The sequence below is a fragment of the Canis lupus genome, chromosome 14 (genome assembly GCF_011100685.1).
Source record: "Canis lupus familiaris isolate Mischka breed German Shepherd chromosome 14, alternate assembly UU_Cfam_GSD_1.0, whole genome shotgun sequence".
NCBI lineage: Eukaryota > Metazoa > Chordata > Mammalia > Carnivora > Canidae > Canis > Canis lupus.
Window position 1 is genome coordinate 43,210,694 of NC_049235.1, and position 18,725 is coordinate 43,229,418.

An 18,725-nucleotide genomic window follows, 5' to 3' on the forward strand; every position below is an offset into this window, starting at 1 on the left:
GATCATGACCTGAGGTATAACCAAGAGTTGGACTCTTACCTTGAGTGAGCCACCCAGGCACCCCTGTTCAGTACTTAATTTTAAAGGATATTCCAGTAAACCAGAGGACAGCTAGAGCCAAGTAAGTAGATAGAGAACAGGCTGAAAACCATCTCTAAAGCCAATTTGGGCATGATTATTTAGACAAGTCTTAATGGCAACAAATTATTTTAGATATTTAAAAGAATATTATGTGGATGAGATATGTTACTTATTTTCCTTTTTGTTTCATTATTTTTACCCACCAAACTATCCTATAAGGTGGTATGAGAATAATACATAATAATTTTGCCTGTAAGCATATCAGCCAAGCCTTCTAGCTTTGTGGCATATTCAAATTTGAGAATGTGTCAACAGTGAGAATGTTGAGCAGCTTAAATTCTACTTGGGTAACTTCCTAGCTGTTGGGAAGTTACTTAACCTTATTAAGGTCTTGCCATTTATCACAGTGAACTAGAACTTTCTGCAGTGATGAAAATGTTTCGTATCTTTGCTGTCTAGTAGAATAGCCAGTAACCATGTATGTGGCTTTTGAGCATTTGAAATACGGTAGTGTGACCAAGGAACTGCATTTTTCTTTAATCATGAGTTTAAATTTAGCCACATGTGGCTTGTGGCTACTGCATTAAACAGTGCAGATCTACAATGAGGACAATTATATGCAACCTAATATTTAACTTCTAATCACAAAATACTTTATAAATGCAATTAGATGATGGTATATTTGTGTATGTATATGTATTGTAGAATGGGATAGAATTAAAATCAAAGGCTATATTTATATGTGAGTATTGAAATACAGTCTTTTAGGGGCACCTGGGTGTGTTAGTGGTTGAGCATCTGCCCTCGGCTCAGGTCATGATCCCGAAGTCCTGGGATCATGTCCTGCATCAAGCTCCTCACAGGGAGCCTGCTTCTCCCTCTGCTCATGTCTCTGCCTCTCTCTGTCTCATGAATAAATAAATAAAACCTTAAAAAAACAAAAAAGGAGGAATATAGTCTTTTAAAAGATGATACAGTTAAGAATTAGAATTTTAAAATGGTTTGATTACATTGATTAGGGACATGAACAGATTGATATTTGCATGAATGAATATTTTGAAGAGAGAAATATCTGTCCATGTTTGTCACTTAATTTTGAATACTGCTTAAGTGGTAGTTCTTTAGATTCTCTTTTGGTAAGGGTTGTTCTATTTAAACTACTTTATAGTGTAACTTTGCAAAGGTTGTTTCCTTAACTTCTTTGAATAATCAAAATGTGGGATGCCTGGCTGGCTCAGTGGGAAGAGTATAGAGCATGCCACTCAGTCTTAAGATTGTGAGTTCAAGCCCCATGTTGGGTGTAGAGATTACTAAAAATAATAATAAATTAAGATCAAAGTGTAATAAACAGATCCTCATCTTTTACTTACATATGGCAAATATGCTTATTTAAAATATTTTTTCTGTAAATATATATTAAGGTCAAGAAGTAAGAATTTTTATTATGGCTATTATCTAAATAATTAAACATAAGTATTTCAGTTTTTCTGGTTTTGTTCTTTTCTAGCTGCATAGATGAATGGTTTGAAGTAAATAGATCTTGCCCTGAGCACCCTTCCGATTAAGCATCAGCTTCCTGTTTTATAGGTAATTCTCCGTTTTTCTTTTTTAATTGCTTATTAAATTGTTACCTGGGTTATACATTCTTAGCCATCATTTTTATTCATTCACTTATTTATTGAAGTGTTTGTGTGTCCATCCATCTGTCCATCTGTGTCCCAGACATTGGGTTAGGTTACTGTGTAGAAAACTCACGTGGAAAGAGAACATAGAAAACAAGTATATTGATTCCTGAAGAAAGTCTCATATTGAGTAACTTCTCCATTCTTGGTACTTTAAAACACATTAGCTTATTTAATTTTAGGTTAGTGCTTAAATCTGTGAAATATATGATTGGTATGAACTTCACACATGTACATATATGTAGTCATTGTAGTACATGTTACCCCGTTTTACCTCGTTTTACCACTAAGAAATCTGAGGCCCAAAGTAATTAATTTCATGACTTTAAGAAGCAGTATGCACAACAGTCCAAGGTCATGCATTTAGGAAACAGAATCAGATTCTGTACTCTTACCCAAACTTTACAAGTATGTTCTTAGGTAATGCAGCAAAATATTATATTAATATTTTAATATTAATATTAATAATATTAATGCAGTATAATATTATAATTCTAATCATAATAATTAGTTGGCATTTATGTTGCATTATTATGTATCAGACATTGTTGTAAACATTTTACATCTATTAATAACTCATCTAATTATTGTAACAACCCTTTGAGCTCAGGACTCTTGCTATTCCCATTACACAGGTGAGGAAACAGAGTTATAGAGAGGTTAAGAAACTTGACTTGTCAAGCTAATTCCTAGGTAGAACTGGGATTTGAACCCAAGCATATTGGCTCCTAAGATTGTGTTCTTAACTAATCTGTAATTAAGTAGGAGCATTTTCTTCAAAAAGTTGCGTCATGTATTCATTCATTCATTCAGTTTAATCTTGCACTTTAGTATATCTTCAGCCTGTTATATAGTGTTCGTGTCTATATATAGTAGAAGCAAAACAGAAAAAAATTGAATTTTAAACCAAATACAGAATGTTTTGCTCTGCTGATATCACTTATTCGTTATCCTGCATTATCTGAAAGTGTTCAGTGAATTGAATGATAAACTCACTTGACTATTGCTATTTTCCATATTCCATGAAGTGAGTTAAATGAATAATTTAGCTTTGAAAAAGTAACTTCACATATATGAAAAGCTTTTTGTGAGAAGACCTGCAGAACTGACATAAAGCATTGGGTTTTCACATCAAGGCAGAACATTTTAGCCAGTGCTGGAATAGTTTCAGGAATTGGAGCCTCTATGTTCAGAGACTTAAGATGGTAACCAACAAGTCTTTACTGAATGGCTAGGCCTGAAGACAGAAAACTGGAGCAGATTGTTGCCCTTAATGAGGATAATTTAATAGCAGCAGATTAGAGTATTGAAAGAGGAGATTTGAGGTCACTGAAGAGCTGTTATAGCAACCAAAGTAAGAACTGCAACATGAAATGAGACCTCTTCACAATTAAAGTGGGTCTCCATGGGAAATGTGAAAGCCATTGTAAGCTGGAGGGTACGAGAAGACTATTAGCTTTTGAAACTTTTACTGTGAGGTGATTCACATCATACCTTGACACACCAGAGGTGTAAATTGGGATAAGATTGCCGTGTAAAGGAAGTGTGGCAGTAGAATGATACTTTTGAGTATATGTGCAGGTATGTTTGGATTTCACGATGAGCAGGTTTTTTGAAGAGGAAGATGCTTTTGGTGTATCTTTAGTGTAACCTTACGTCTGGGCGAATAAACTAAAATTATGACTAAAATTATAGAAGCATTTTAAGAGAAGTACTAAAAACTAATGCTAATAAATGAAGTTTTTATCTTAGTATTTTACATACCAAGGTAATAGGTCTAAAGTTTTCACCTATAAGTAAAATGTATTTTAGAGGCAATAAACTTTTTTGTGTGAGGTGGGATTTTATGGTCATCAAGTTTTTATTTCATGGTCCAATCAGCCAAATTTTTCCTTTAGTGTCACAGTGAGCCTATGGGTATAAGGAACAGGAGTCTCCTCTGGTAGTCAATATGCACGTTGGTCTTAAATAGCATTTCAGTTTTCTTACCTTAGGTATCAGTATTGTCTTTTTACTGACTTTTTTTTTTTTTTTTTTTTTAATAGAATCTGAGTGGGACACCTGGGTGGCTCAGTGGTTGAGCCTCTGCCTTTGGCTCAGGTCGTGATCCCAGGGTCCTGGTATCCCACATGGGGCTCCCTGCAGGGAGCTTGCATCTCCCTCTGTCTATGTCTCTGCCTCTCTCTGTGTGTCTCTTATGAATAAATAAATTTTAAAAATCTTAAAAAAAAAAAAAACACCTGAGTTTGCTGACACTTGCCCTTAGAAGTCTTATAAATCAATGGACTCTATGGATCTTGAAGAGTCATTTTTACAAATGTACAGTTATGGAATATCTTGGCTCAGATTTTTGTTTCTGTACTGACTGCTCTTATTTATCAAATGATAAATTTCTCCTATCCCTTTTGCTGTGCCAGATTAAATGTGTGCATTTGAAGAGGATTTATTACTAGAAGATTAGAAAAAAAGGGAACATCTAGCAGCATGTGCAGCATTTCTGATACTCTTCAGCATAAGTATTTAATGGATGGTCCAAGATAGAGATACGTAACTGTCTAAGGTTTTGATTAGTTAGAAATTGTTTACTGTTTTTACTTGAGGTTGTTTGTTATTTGGGGAAAGGTTAATAGGTGGTGTATAGGTGCTTGTGTGTTGTGTGTTTGCTGTACTCTGGAGTGGTCTTTATTGCAGAGGGGAAATGACTCTTATGTGGTGGCTATTTTTGTGACTATTTTAAGCTTTAATTGGTCCTTCTGTGACCTTTATCTGTTCTTTTGCAGAACACTAATTTTAGGAGTTTTTAGAACAGTAAGTAAGTGTCTGAAAGCGTCTAGCAACTAAAGCATTGTTCCTGGGGGAAATGGATCTTCTACTTTGATTTGTATTAGTATCATGGACTGCTGCTTAAACCTCATGCATCTGCTTCTGCACAGGTTTTCTTGTCTTTCCAAGATGCTTGAAAAACTGAGAGGACATGAGGATCTGTCTCTGGAGAAAGAAAACAAAACTGCAGGCATACTGAACCCGAAATCTGAGTTCTGTGAGACTTGGTGATGCAGAGATGGACAATCATACAGGGAATAACCCTGCTGAAGAGAGGACAGTTGCCACAGAACTCAGTGTACCAAACATGCATATAAAGGACACACAGGGATTTTGAAAATGCTGCACATCCCTTAATAGTCATCTACATAGGTAACGCTGATAAACATTTTGTATTCAGACGCCAAAGTTAACTGATTTAGAAGTTGATTTTATTAAGTTGTCTAGAGCCGTGCCACTAGTTGTGTTTTGACTTGTATTTTAGTTGGGGGGTCACTTTATTTTCCCCAACATGATGTTTCTGCATTCATCTCTTCTTAAACTGAAGACCACATAATGTACTTCTTATAAACTAAAGTCTTAAATGTGAAACCAAGATATGTAATCAAGCAGTAAAACATTCTCTGAATGTAGACCATGATCTCAAGTTCTTCTGTTTTTATCCCCAGGAGTATAAACTAGACTTCTACATAGGAGAGCTAAAACATGGTAATGTTTGAAATTAAAGGTTGAACAGTATCAGAATGCAGTCCAAAGAGTAAATCATGTTACATAATGACATTTTAATGAACTAAATCTAAGATTGTCTATTGAATTGCGATTAAATGTATTATTTCCTCTTAAGTAAAACTGCTCAGTAGTTCATCAGTAATGAATCATCCTGCAGCTATGCAACTTTTTAAAAAATACAAATTACCAATTTTAAGTGCTGCCAGCTATAATAACTTTGTTTTAACGGGTATTTTTATTTGTTCTTTTCATGTAATTACTTTATTGTGCTTTGCATCTCCAGTTTACCACATTTGGGTAGAATGTTTAGCAGGTTAGTAACTTATGAAAAGGGTAAAATAAAATTTTCTTGGGTGGAACTTGGAATAATTTGAGAGACATTTTATATACTTTTAAAAATCTGAATTTAATTGGGATGCCAGATTTATAGCAATTTGCATCTTTAATTTTCCAGATAATCTGGAGGTTAGTGTTTGATAAATGATTTTTTAAAGCAAATATGAAGATTTTGTTAATTTATAATTTATTAATGTGTTATTACTGTAATTGAAAATGTTACAGAGACTTTTAAATTCAGTCTTGTGTAGAAAGAAATGTATTAAGCAAAATTATGTGAATAAATATTCCCACAAAATACATCTGAATGGTTAAAAAATACTGGAAGAGAGCTATCAGGGCTTACAGTAGTGAATGTCTTTTTTTTTTTTTTTTTTTAATACAAAAAGATACCAATATGTAGATTTCATATTTTCAACGTACAGGGAAAATGTTATCAGTGAACATTTAAGCAGTGCACTTTACTTGATATAATTGAAAGTTGCACAGTACTGTTTCCTTATTTTAAGCTTGCTTTATTTAAGCATTTGCTTTTCTATTTAATGCTGCTACTCTTATTCTCAATTTTTTTTCCCTATTCTGCTTCTGTTTCATACTTTTTGAAAGGGCACGTACAGGAGCAACTGCTGCTACCCAGAAAAATTGGTGGTTTTGAAGCAATTGAAAGAGTTTTTCATTGCTTTCTGTGTGATTCTAGACCAGATAACATTTTCCCTAAACTTATGCTGTGAAATGCCTTTTGTTATGCTGCAATTGACGAAAGCATCCCAAGCCTCCTTTGTGACAGCTGACAGCATGGTTTCATAGGTGCTTTTTAAACCAGTTTTGGGAAGTAATTTTCCCTTAAGGAAAATATCCTTTCCTTAAATTTGTTTCTGTTATCATGAAATCTGAATACGAATCCATTTTGTTTCACATTTTTAATTTTGTAAGCTTTCACACAGAACACACATACCCACTCACCCCAGGAAAAAACCTCTTAGAATATTCTGTGAATAATTCATTTTTTTTCTATACTGGTATATTGTTATAGTAAGAATTGTTTTGTCGTCTTCCATTCTTAAAGACAGAGATTAACTCTGCCTCTGGTAATGACCTATTCATATTCTCCTTTAAGTTGATTTTTCTGATACGATTTCCTCCTTGACTTTTAATCTTCTAACACTTCGTTCTTTCCCATCTTTGTCCTGTCCGGCCCTTTAGCCCTCTTGGTCTCTCTCAGCCTCTGACTGCCCCACGGTTCTGTGCTGCAGCTGCTGCGGTAGAAGCTCCTGTGCTTTAGAAGAGAGTTCAGTGTTTATCTGTGTCGAATGCGCCTTGATTATTCTATTTGTCTAGAACAGTATTAACTTAAAAAAAATCTGTTGATAGCAATCCCTTTTTTTGTTAAAATTGACAGAGGTTAGCATTTTTTACTTTAAGTTCAGTCTCCATCAGTGATTCCCTAAAGTTGAGAATTTAGAAATTGAAGAATAAAGTTTTTATAGCCCAGATACTCCAGTTTTTACTCAAAGTCGCTACCCTGGAAAATATTATAATATTCTACACAATGTCACTTACAATATTTGTAAATCTGTATGTGGACACTGAATAGTCTAAGGATATAAAAATCACATTAGATATTTAAGTATGTAGCTTGAAACTACTGACAACTGGGTATTATGGAGACAAAATAAAGATTGAAAACCTAGATTACCAAATTGGTGATAGCTTTCTAGAATCTTTGTAAATACATGTTTTCCAGTAAGATCGCACTCGCATATTTAGAAAGCAAGATGTTCTGAAATTTCACTTTAGTGCCACTCTTTATAATGGGCTTATTGCCAATTTTGACTCCTCATTTTTCTTTCATCTGGCTTTTTGGGTTTTTTTGTTGTTGCCAGAATGTGTAAGAGATAGTAAGATTATTCTTACTTTTGACTTTTTGCCAGAGAAATTAGACTAATCCTCATCTTAATCTATGGTTTTTCTGATCTGGTTATAAATCCGACATAGATTGTATTTTAAGAGCAGTGTCTGTGATTGAAATATAAATAATGATTTCTATAATGATTTTCTTGTGATAGCTGAACAACATTTAAAAGGCCATGTTGTAAACTGTTGCATGCTATTTGGGTTTTGGTTTCTTAGTGCAAATCTTATATTTCTTTTAAAATGTTACAGTTATTTTAGTTCTCACCTGCTAAACACACTTTATTAGAATGTAACTCAAAATGCCCGAGGGTGCTGCACCATCAGCATGTTTGCAATATGTATTTTGAGAAGATTTCAGGTTAAAAATGTTTTAGTGAAAATGGCAGATTCCTTTTCAAAGCTTATTTTTCTTTCTAAATTTGGGTATAGTGAAGTTTAAGAGCAGTCATTTAAATTAACATACTGTATAGCAAAACTAAGAGATACTTCTTTAAATGAAAAAGATAGTAAATTAAGTGTAAATAATACCTAGTTTTATTTACCACCTTGGAGAGTTGAAGAAAGAAAATTTCCTAACAGTAAGCTACTATGTTTGAACAAAGCATGAAACTCTTTTTAAAAACTCAATAATTGAATTTCCTATGTGATTGATAACCCATATTTATGCATCAAAGATAATATCCACATCATCTTATTTTTCCACAGAGGAAGTTTCCATATAAATCAGATTATTGGGAACTTTGTAAAACTGCATAGAGGTAAATGTTGCTTATTAATTGTGAATACAGTTTGTTAGTTGCAGGAAATCTTCCAGTGCATTGGGGCCATTTTCTTGCAGTTTGATCTATCCTGAGGTGAACTCAGTACATATTGAGAATGTGTTAAATGTGAAATGTCCCTTGTTCTTGTACAGATACTTTTGAAGTTTTAAAAAATTCTAGCATGCCAATATTTTGTCTTTGGCCCATCACCTCCACCCCTTAATTGAAGTGTATAACTTCTGATTTTTTTCTTTGCTATATTGTGAATAATAATAATAGTTAAATTGTCTGTTTTATTGTCTACTTCTCTATCCAGATCTTTTCATTCTAAAACTATATTGCTACTTGGTTTTCTGTAGAGGAAATTGCTATTTGGTGTACTAGTGATTCTAATTGGGGAACAGCTGACTGGGTAAAACCTTTTGGTAATAACTGACCGAGCCAGTACTTTGAGTGCCATGTTCTGTGAATACTCTGCTTAAGCTAGGAAGCCGAATGTTCTTTTTAAATCACAGAATTCTTGAATTGAATTGGAAATACCTGGTCTTTGAAGTCCAGCTGATTCTCTGGAAAGAATTAAAAGCACTGAGGAAAACCAGATATGTCAATATTAAGTTTTAGCTGAAACATTATATATTTAGGAGAGTTGGTATACTTTCAGATATTTAAGCCATCATTAATTTTAGACCAATGGCTAAAAATAACATCAATTGTTGATTGCTTGTTTATAGAGAAGCAAAGAGCAGTATGGCATAAACTCACATCCCAGTAATAAAGGAAAAATTTTAAAGTGATATTAGTATCTGTCAGCCAACCTTGCACTTCTTAGCTCTGCCCTGGACTGTGAGATACCTGTTAGAACCCCAAGTCTTAGAATCAAAAGTGACTGATTTCTCCTATTATAAATTTTCATGCCTGTCCTTTTGATTTGATATACTGAGATTGACAAGTACCAATGGTTTCTGTTTATAAACTTATAGTTCTGCCTTTGCCCTGGTGCTAGCATCTTGAAAAGGTTACATTTTTAGTAGCATTTTGAGCACCTATGTGCATATGATACAGTTGACAGATCCTTTAGGGAGATTAAAAGAGAGTTTGGAATTTGATGATGGTATTGATCTTTATTACAGAAGTCCATTACATCTTATTTCTTTGCAATGACTATATGAGTATCAGTTTTTTTAGAAAACCACAATAATAGATATTAACTTCATTGCTTTTGTTCATGGTTTCAACAACTCTTCTGTAATACCTCTTAATTTCCTCTACTAGAAAGTATTTTCCTGTTAAATTAAAATATCCAAAGGATCCATCACAAGAAATATAGAACATGTATTAGGAACAGCTTGTATGTTCTAAACTAAAATGGAACAGTTCATTACTGATTTTTTTAATAAATAAAACTTCCATATGATCTTGCCAAATTATCCTCTTATTTAGAAATAGAAAATAAGAGAATGTTTCCAAGGAAATTTGTCATATCCACTGTAATGTCTAGAAGTTGACAGTATATTACAGTAAAACTGAGAATTACCTGATTGCTGAAAGGTTACCATGAATTAACATGTCACAGTTTCTTTAACTATTTTTTTATGCCCATTTAGTTGAATTTCTGAATTCAACTAAAGAAACAACTGTAGTGGTAATGAACCAAGAGTAACCATAAGTAAAAATGTACTTTGAAATTTCTAATGTGAAACCCAATTTGTAAAAATTTTTTAATTGAGATATGATTGTAGTAGAGCTATTAAGTTTTGGGGAGGGATGGTCTATCAATGTATGATCATAACTTTACGAATTTAGATTGTACTTGGTAGTGTTACATTATGTTTTGAAAAGAAGAGTATTAATCTTTGGAAGCACAGGTTTCATGATATAAGAGGTGTTGAGCTTTGTAGCACAGTGGTTAAGAACACGAGTTCCAGAGCCAGACTCCCTGGTTTTGCTATGTCTGTGACATTGGATGAGATGCTTAACTCTGTGCCTTGCCTTTGCCTATGAAAAGAGGTAAAACTACTGCCTACCTCAAGGTTTTTGTGAGGATTCATTGGGAAGGTACATGTATGCACCACAGACACACAACACGTTAAGCACTTAATAATGTTAGTGGTTATTATAGACAATAAAAATATTTGTGCCCATCTATGAATAAATTGTTATTCTCTCCAGTCATAAGATGCAGGATTAATGTCTTAGACTCTAGCTGATGTGTTTTTAAAACCTACGTATATAATAGAGGACATTGTGGATTCTGTTCTTCTTTCATGCTAAAATCTAGAGATTAACTCTCCCAGCAATTATTAATAAGCATACTTGGTTCTTGGACTGTTAGGGACCAAGATTACAGAATTGCAAGATAACTAATCTCTCAGTCCTTTTTTTTTTTAAATATTTTATTTGTTTATTTGAGAGAGAGAGAACAAGCAGGGGGAGCAGCAAGGGGAGAGGGAAAAACAGGCAGCCCACTAAGCAGGGAGCCTGATGTGGAGCTCGATCCCAGGACCCCCGGATCATGACCTGAGCCAACGGCAGACACTTAACCAACTGAGCTCCCTAGGCACTCCAACTAACCTCTAAGACCTTAATCTTTAGTGGGAGAAGCAAATAAGTGAGCATATAATAAAGATTGCTGTTACAGACATATACACAAGGTATAGTGGAGGTAGTGAGGACGGTCATTAAACTAGGCAAGAGAATGATTAAAGTCTTGAAGAACAAATAGATCATACATAGCTCCAGGGGATATGGATAAAAGGACATGTGCAGTGGGAAGCTTGGGAAGGGTATTCCCAAGCAGAGAGCATAGTTCAGACAAGCAGGACATTCTTGGAGAGTTGCTAGGTCTAGAGAGGTAAGCAGATGGCAGAGCACGAAGGGATGCATGTGCCAGACTACAATTGAAAGGTCTTAAGCAGGGAAAAGGACCATCAGATCTACTCATCAGATTAGAGAGGAACGAAACTAGAGGCAGAGAGACTTTGTTAGAAAATTTATAGCAGTTCAGGTAAGATAAGGAGAGGGAAAACTAAAGGAATGACAATAGGGAAAGGAAAGAGGAAGAACTTAAACTTAGTAAAATGAACTCATCTTGGTGTATTCATTTACATGTGCAGGATGAAAGGGCAAGACCAGGACAGCTCCATCTGTACTTTCTCCATGTTGGGAAGAGTTGAATCTTAAGGACAGGGCATCTCTACTTGGGGAAAGCTGATCATGTCAGAAGTATCTCCTGGAGAACCAGAGATAACACTACCAAGAAATCGGATCTGAAATGGGAAGCAGAGCTTTGAGAGAGAAACCAGACAGGAATAGTTGGCAAGTTGTGAGAAAGAGAGAGAGAGAGTGGGTGTGTGTGTGTGTGTGGCTATTAGGTTCAGAAGTTATTGAGACACAAATGTTGCCAACACTGTTAGAAGAATCAGTAAGTGCGTGATAAGTAGGGTACACTGCGCCAGTGTAATGGCATCTAGGTTGGTTGAGTTGGACCTCTCCCAACAGCCCATCCTCACATTCTCCCTTAATTTCATATGCCTTTTGGAATAGGGCTGTGTTTTCTCAGGCTGGCATGGTGAAATGCTGAGTTGCATTCTGAAGCGTTAATGAGTTTTTCTCTTTGGTTCTTTTGTCCCAGATCCTTTCCATTATGCCAGTCTTCTCAGCCACTCACAACAGAAGAAAGTTCCTGTTGGAAGTAGAGTATTTGTAGAAGTTGTTATACAGGAAAGATGGATGCTACTTGCAGTAGATAGATTAGGCTAAGCAAGAGGAGGGCCAGAAGAGGTTTATTAGTTCCTGGAAGTCTGTGGGTTGCCAATGGGTACTTCATGATTATCTTTGTTTAGCGAAGGACAGAAAAAGGGGACTGATAACTTTATATTTAGTCCCTGGAGAAGCAGCAGATATCTTAGGAAATCCTTGTATTATATTAGGTCAAGGAGTCCATTCTCACAGATTCCCTAATCTAATACAACACATCTCTAGGGACACTAAACTTTCACAGGTTTCTCCAAATTGGTTCAAAGATGCATGGGTTGGTAACTTGGAACTTCCTAGACCAGGAATTCCTACAAAGCAAGGCCTGTGAGAATAATAGAAACTTAATACCTTAGAGAGAATTGTCCTATAATGTAAGAAAAAAAATCTTATATTCATAAATATCATTGCATGATTTAAGATTTGACTTCTCACATAAAATGAAAATACTTAATGATGCTGTGATTATCAGACCGTTGTTAAATTTTGCCTTATAGTGCCTTATTCTTGTTCTTTTCTATGAACTTATGAATTCAGTGTTCATTATTTTATGAGAGTTAAAAAGTACCTGATCAAAAAATAACTTTCCAACAAAGTCAGTTTAAGACTTAAATCCCTTCTGATTGGCTTGATAACTTAGTAGCTGGGTAACTGAAAACAAACTATGCTGCTAGCCATGCAGATTTGCGTTTCAGAAAAATATCAAAGAACTGTATGCCATGAACCTTTTAAAGTAGCTCATTTATAATTGAAGTGTTATTAAATCTGTAAATGTTAAGGATATTCATTATCCAAATAGTCAGAGGATATCCATCAAGGAAGTCAAACAGCAAACAGTTCATCCATTGTTGGAGTTCAAACATTGCAAAGGCTAATAAAGACCTTCCTCGGGTGTTTAAATATCCAAACTATTGTCATTTTAACATGTAATCGTTACAAAAATTGCCAGTGAGATATTTTTAGATCTTTGTTCAGTCTTTGAAATCTGATACATATTTTATAGCACATCTATATTTGGAAATAGTCTATATTTTAAGTACTCAAGAGCCATTTGCAACCAGTGGCTGATAGGTCTACATGAGTCTGGGAGGTTGGTTTTCCACGCTAATCTGTCATCAGCTAAATATTTTTGAAGGTTTTATAATTCTAATTTGGTAAAGACCTTAATCTCTGAAAGTTAATTAGGTACCATGCATGAGCAGATCTAGTCCTGTTGTCACTAAACTGAGTCAGATTTTTCTAATTTTTTCAGCAAGGCTACAAATACCTTGAAAAGGTTGATGATTTAAGGAATCCTCTTTATTTGCATTCACAGATGTCACTGGCTTTTGTTATGACTACAGCATCTTGGTAAAGATGCACAAGCTCTGATCAGTGTTATAGTTAGGAGTTGATGTGTTTGTGATGGCCAACAGGAATTGTGGGAAGTGCCAATGAATAGCTCTAGTCTCAGTTGCTCCCTGTGTAGAGCCTTGTGGAGACAGTTGCATGAGTTTCAGGCCTTCTAGTAGTAGTTAACTTTGTACCACATCCATGCTTAAAATGCTAAGCTTGTCAAACAGACCCTCTTTCACAAAACTGACACTTCCTAATCCAGCTTTGAGAGACCCCCGGTGATGAAGTAAGATGCTCCCTGGTTTATGTGGGTATTCTGTGCTTGAGCGCCCTGATAAAAGGAGTCGTTGGGTGGAATGGCCAGGGAGTTTATCCACGAGGGTGGCTACACGTGGGAAGACAGATAGATATATTGCTCTCTTCAACTTTGAGATCCCTGTAAGCAATAATGCTTATTAACACTTGGCTGAAAGTTAGATCAACTTGGGACATAGGAAGGGGAGACCATTGTTTTTTCTTTTTAAATGGTGTGATCCTGTTGTACAGCCTATATACAACTATATCTAGGAGTTTCTCACACATACTCCAAATGGAGTGTCAGCCCTTGGGGAGGAGAGTGCCAAGCATGTCACAGACCTCTACAGCTAAGATCTAGCTACATTTCCTGCAATTCTCTTTCCTCAAACTTTTGGCTCTTTTTGAATGAGAAAACTATTCCTTTATCATTACCCATTCTTCCCAGCTCTATGGTTCATAGAATAAAACTGCCTGATTCAGCCAGGCTGAGGTCCTTGAATTTTTTTTTTTTTTTTTCACTTTGCACACCAAGTTTGTAGGTTCCTAAAAGCCCTTTCTGCCTCCAGCCCATGGCTGTTAGCCTTTTAGCTTTCGAGTTATGTTTCTTCCTTTGACTTAAAAAAAAAGTTTGTTTTATGCTCATTGTGTCTCCCCACTGAAGCAGCAGCTGCCAGTGAGTCACTGAGTGAGTTGCCATAAGCAACTAGGAACAAAAGGCATGAAAAATGGCAGCAGTTAATAATTCAGAAATAGCATTGCTACATCACAGCAATCACTAGAAAGCCACTGTAGGTAACTGTTTGTGAGTATGTGAGTAGCTGTAGCGTGATTTTCATTCGTAGAGCTATGTTGGAAATCTTGAAGTCTTCTCAGCCTAAAGATGAATGTGTGGGAGTTACTTGAACTGGAATGCAGGGTGAACTGAAGTGTTGGTTCATTCATTTAGCACATATTTTTTGAACATTTGATAGATGTGAGACACTGCATGTACGCTGATGTGGAAAAAGGAAAGTTTTCTGCCCTTATGGAGCTTACGGTTCAGTATTTTTAGCAAAAGCTGGTAATCAGGCATGGCATAGCAAATACATAAATAACATGGTGTGTGAAACCTAGTTCTTGAATAAGCATTTGTTTGTGTCAGATCTTTCAAGGCATAAGATCATTAAAGTCGTTGGAAAATACTTTATTTGTGCATTTGTTAACAGTTTCATGCTGGTGCCAGACCCTGGTATGTGTCAGTGCTGCTAAAACAGGTGAAAACAATTGAAAGTACTACAAACACTACTAGGATTGCAGGAGAGACACCAGATTTGTTAGCTCATTTTCCACTTTTTAGAGGACTGTTTCCTTAGTAAGAGTAGTGATTATGTTTCTAACCAGATTTTTTTGTCACAGCTTTTTAAAGGCCACGTCAGTAAGTTATAATGTACATACAACAAAAACTTTCATTGTAAGCATACAGTCTGATGAGTTTGGGCACATATATACACCTGGGTAACAATCACCAAGACCAAGACACCTGGGTAACAATCACCAAGACCAAGATAGAGAACATTTCCATCACCCCTCAAAAGGTACCAAGCCCCTTTACACCCTTTTCCCACCTGTCCATCCTCATCCCCCCATCAGTCATTGATCTGCTTGTGTTACTGTAGATTAGCTGAAAACATTAAGTATGTCTAAGGCTTGTTTTGCTTAGCGTATCTGTGAGAGGCATCAGTGTTACCGCTTGAACTAGTTCTCTTTTTTTTAATTACTGAGTAGTATTCCATTATATGAATCTACTAGTTTGTTATCCATTCTCCTATTGGTGGACACTTGGGCTCTTTCTAGTTTGGGCTATTATGAATAAAGTGGCAGTGTACATTGATATATAAATCTTTATGTGAACATGTGATTTCATTTCTCTTGAATAAATATCTAGGAGTGGAATAATGGAGTCATACGGTAAATATTTGTGTCACTTTCTGAGATACTGCCAACTTGTTTTCCAAATTGGCTCTACCATTTTACACTCCTACCAGTGCTCTGTGAGGGTTTTCCCACATTACTGTCAGTCAGTACTTGCTGTTGTCAATATTTTGAATTTTGGCCATTCTAGTGGGTATGTAGTGGTATCTCATGACTTAGTTTGAATTTACCTAACCACTAATGATAGTAATATTGTAACATTTGTCATTCCTATATTTCTTTTGGTTGAAGGTCTGTTGAAATCTTATACCATTACTGTTAACAGTTTTGTGGAGGCATGATTTACATACCATTAAATCCAATCACTTAAAGTGTTCTGAGTTCACACAAGTTTAACATGTGTTCATAATTCTTATTTTTGCTGAATGGTTTTCTGTTATATGGATATACCACATTTGTTCATTTACCAGTTGATGAAATTTGGATTGTTTTCACTTTTTTTGGCTACTATGAATACTGCTATGAACATTCACCTTCAAGTCCTTGTGTGGACATAAGTTTTTCATTTGTCTTGAGTAAGTACCTAGAAGTAGAATTGCTAGGTTAGGTGTATGCATCTGGACATGCCATCCCATCCTGTGATATGTTGGGGGTTGGGGGCTCACCCACTGTTCTCTCCTCCCCAGATCATCTTGTTCAATTTCTGTTATTCTGATGATCATCTGTTGGTTACCAGCAAGATTGAGGTTTCTAATAATACCCCTGATCATGAATTTTTTCCCACGTTTTGCTCAAGCAAGGAGCCCCCTCCAGCAAGGACGCAGCAGGTCCTCACAGCTCCCCTCCCCTTCCCCCCACATATACCCACACACACTAATAGAACTACAGTACCATAGAACTTGGGAGGTACAGGGGGATAATATGTGGAGCCAGAAGGATGGGGAGACTGCCCTGGGCTAAAATGCCAGATTCCCACAGTGTTTACTAAGGTTTAGTAGGTTTTCTTGGGTAAGTATTTCTCAATTTGCTGCATGCCTTTGGGTCATTTCCCAAAGTTCTAAAATGATTGAACAGTTTTGTCAGTTTTTTACATTACTTTTTAAGAGGCAGGAAATGTGCCATACTCCTTACCCAGTTATTCCTGAAGTCCCGTGGAGTTCTTCATTTTTTTTTTTTTTTAAAGATGTTATTTATTTATTCATGAGAGACACACAGAAAGAGGCAGAGACACAGGCAGAAGGAGAAGCAGGCTCCATGCAGGGAGCCCGACGTGGAACTTGATCCCGGGACTCCAGGATCACGCCCTGGGCCAAAGGCAGGCGCTAAACCGCTGAGCCACCCAGGGATCCCGAGTTCTTCATTTTTAAATTGGGTTATGCATCATCCTATTTGTAAGTTGTAAGAGTTCTTTGTATGTTCTCCATACAATTATTTTGTCACATACATGATTTGCAAATATTTTCAGTCTGTGGATTGCCTTTTCATTTTCTCAGTAGTGTCTTTGAAAGAACAAAAGTTTTACATTTTGATAAAGTCTCATGTACTATTATTTTTCTTTTCCTGTTCATGCTTTTTTAGTCCTGAGAAATTCTTGCCAAATACAAAGTCACAGAGATTTTCTCTCTCACCCTTATATTTAGACCTGTGATACAGCTCCAGTTAGTGTTTGTATGTTGTATGAAGGTAAGTATTAGGGTTCGTGTTTATCCATATGACTTTCCAGTTTGTTCCAGATCATTTGTTGACGCAACTGTCTTTTCCCTATTGAACTAACTAGATATCTATGTTGAAAATCAAATAGCTTTATATGTGTAGGTTTATTTCTGGGCTTGTTTTTGTTTCATTAACCTATCTGTATGTCTGTACTTATGCCAATATTACACTGTTCTGATTATTGTAGATTGGTAGTAAGTTTTGAAATCATTGCTTTCAGTTTTGAAAGAAATTTTTCTGGGCCTAGACTTTCTAGATCATCCCTTTTTTGTTCTTATTTTAAGTACTTAAAGAAACTGCCCCATTGTCTTCTACATTACGTAGCTTCAGGCAACAGGTAGGTTTGCCATCATTCTTCTTTAAAAAATTTTTAATTGAGACAATTCACATGCCATGAAATCCACCATTTTGAAGTGCACAATTCAGTGTTTCCAGAATGTTCATAAAGCTATGCAGTCATCACTATCTAATTATAGAACATTTATATCACTACAAAAAGAAACACCATACTCATCGGTAGTCATGCTCCATTCTCCCTTCCCCCCTGCTCTTGGTAATCACTAACCTATTTTGTCTCTCTTTGGATCTGCCTCTTCTGGACATTTCATTAAAAGGAATCATACAATACATATCCTTTTGTGTCCGGTTTCTTTCACTTAGTGCAATATTCTCAAGGTTCATGTATGCTGTACTACGTATCAGTACTTCATTTTTTAAAATAGCTGAATACTATTCCATTGTATGGCTACATCGCATTTTGTTAATGGACATTTGGGTTGTTTGGCTAGTAATGCTTTTGAGTATTTATTTGTGCATAAGTCTTTTTTTGTGAACATACGTCTTCAAATACTTTGGGTATGTACCTAGTAGTAGAATTGCTGGGTCATATGTATGGCAACTTTGTGAAAACTGCTGAACTTTTTCCAAAGCGGCTGTACCATTTTACATTCTCACCACCATTGTGTAAAGGTTTTAATTTCTCCACATCCTCACCGACACTTGGTATTGTCCATCTTTTTTAACTTAGCTATCCTAGTGGCTATGAAGTAGTATCTCATTGTGGCTTTGATTAGCATATCTGTGATTAATTATATTCAGCATCTTTTCTTGTGCTCATTGGCCATTTGTGTATCCTTGGAGAAATGTCTGTTCAAATTCTTTCCCTACTTTAAAATTATTGTTTTATTATTGAGTTTTAAGAATTCTTTTAAAGATTTATTTATTCTGGAGAGAGAGGAAGCATGCACATACATGAGTCAGGAGAGGGAAAAGCAAATTCCCTGCTGAGGATGGAACCTGATGCAGGGCACTTGATCTCAGGACCCTGAGATCATGACCTGAGCCAAAACCAAGATCAAGTGTTCAACCAACTGAGCCACCAAGGCACGCC

At 35.8% G+C, this 18,725-nt stretch overlaps 1 protein-coding gene across 1 annotated transcript in view; it reads left to right on the forward strand.

Annotated features, from left to right (window-relative positions):
- ZNRF2 (zinc and ring finger 2) overlaps positions 1-9,740 on the forward strand; it is a 95,067-nt gene extending 85,327 nt beyond the window's left edge. The window contains exons 4-5 of the mRNA XM_038557223.1: positions 1,589-1,668; positions 4,697-9,740. Of these exons, the coding sequence (XP_038413151.1) occupies positions 1,589-1,646 (58 nt within the window). The 3' untranslated portion in view covers positions 1,647-1,668; positions 4,697-9,740. The remainder of the gene's footprint in view (positions 1-1,588; positions 1,669-4,696) is intronic.
- Positions 9,741-18,725: the final 8,985 nt, after the last annotated feature.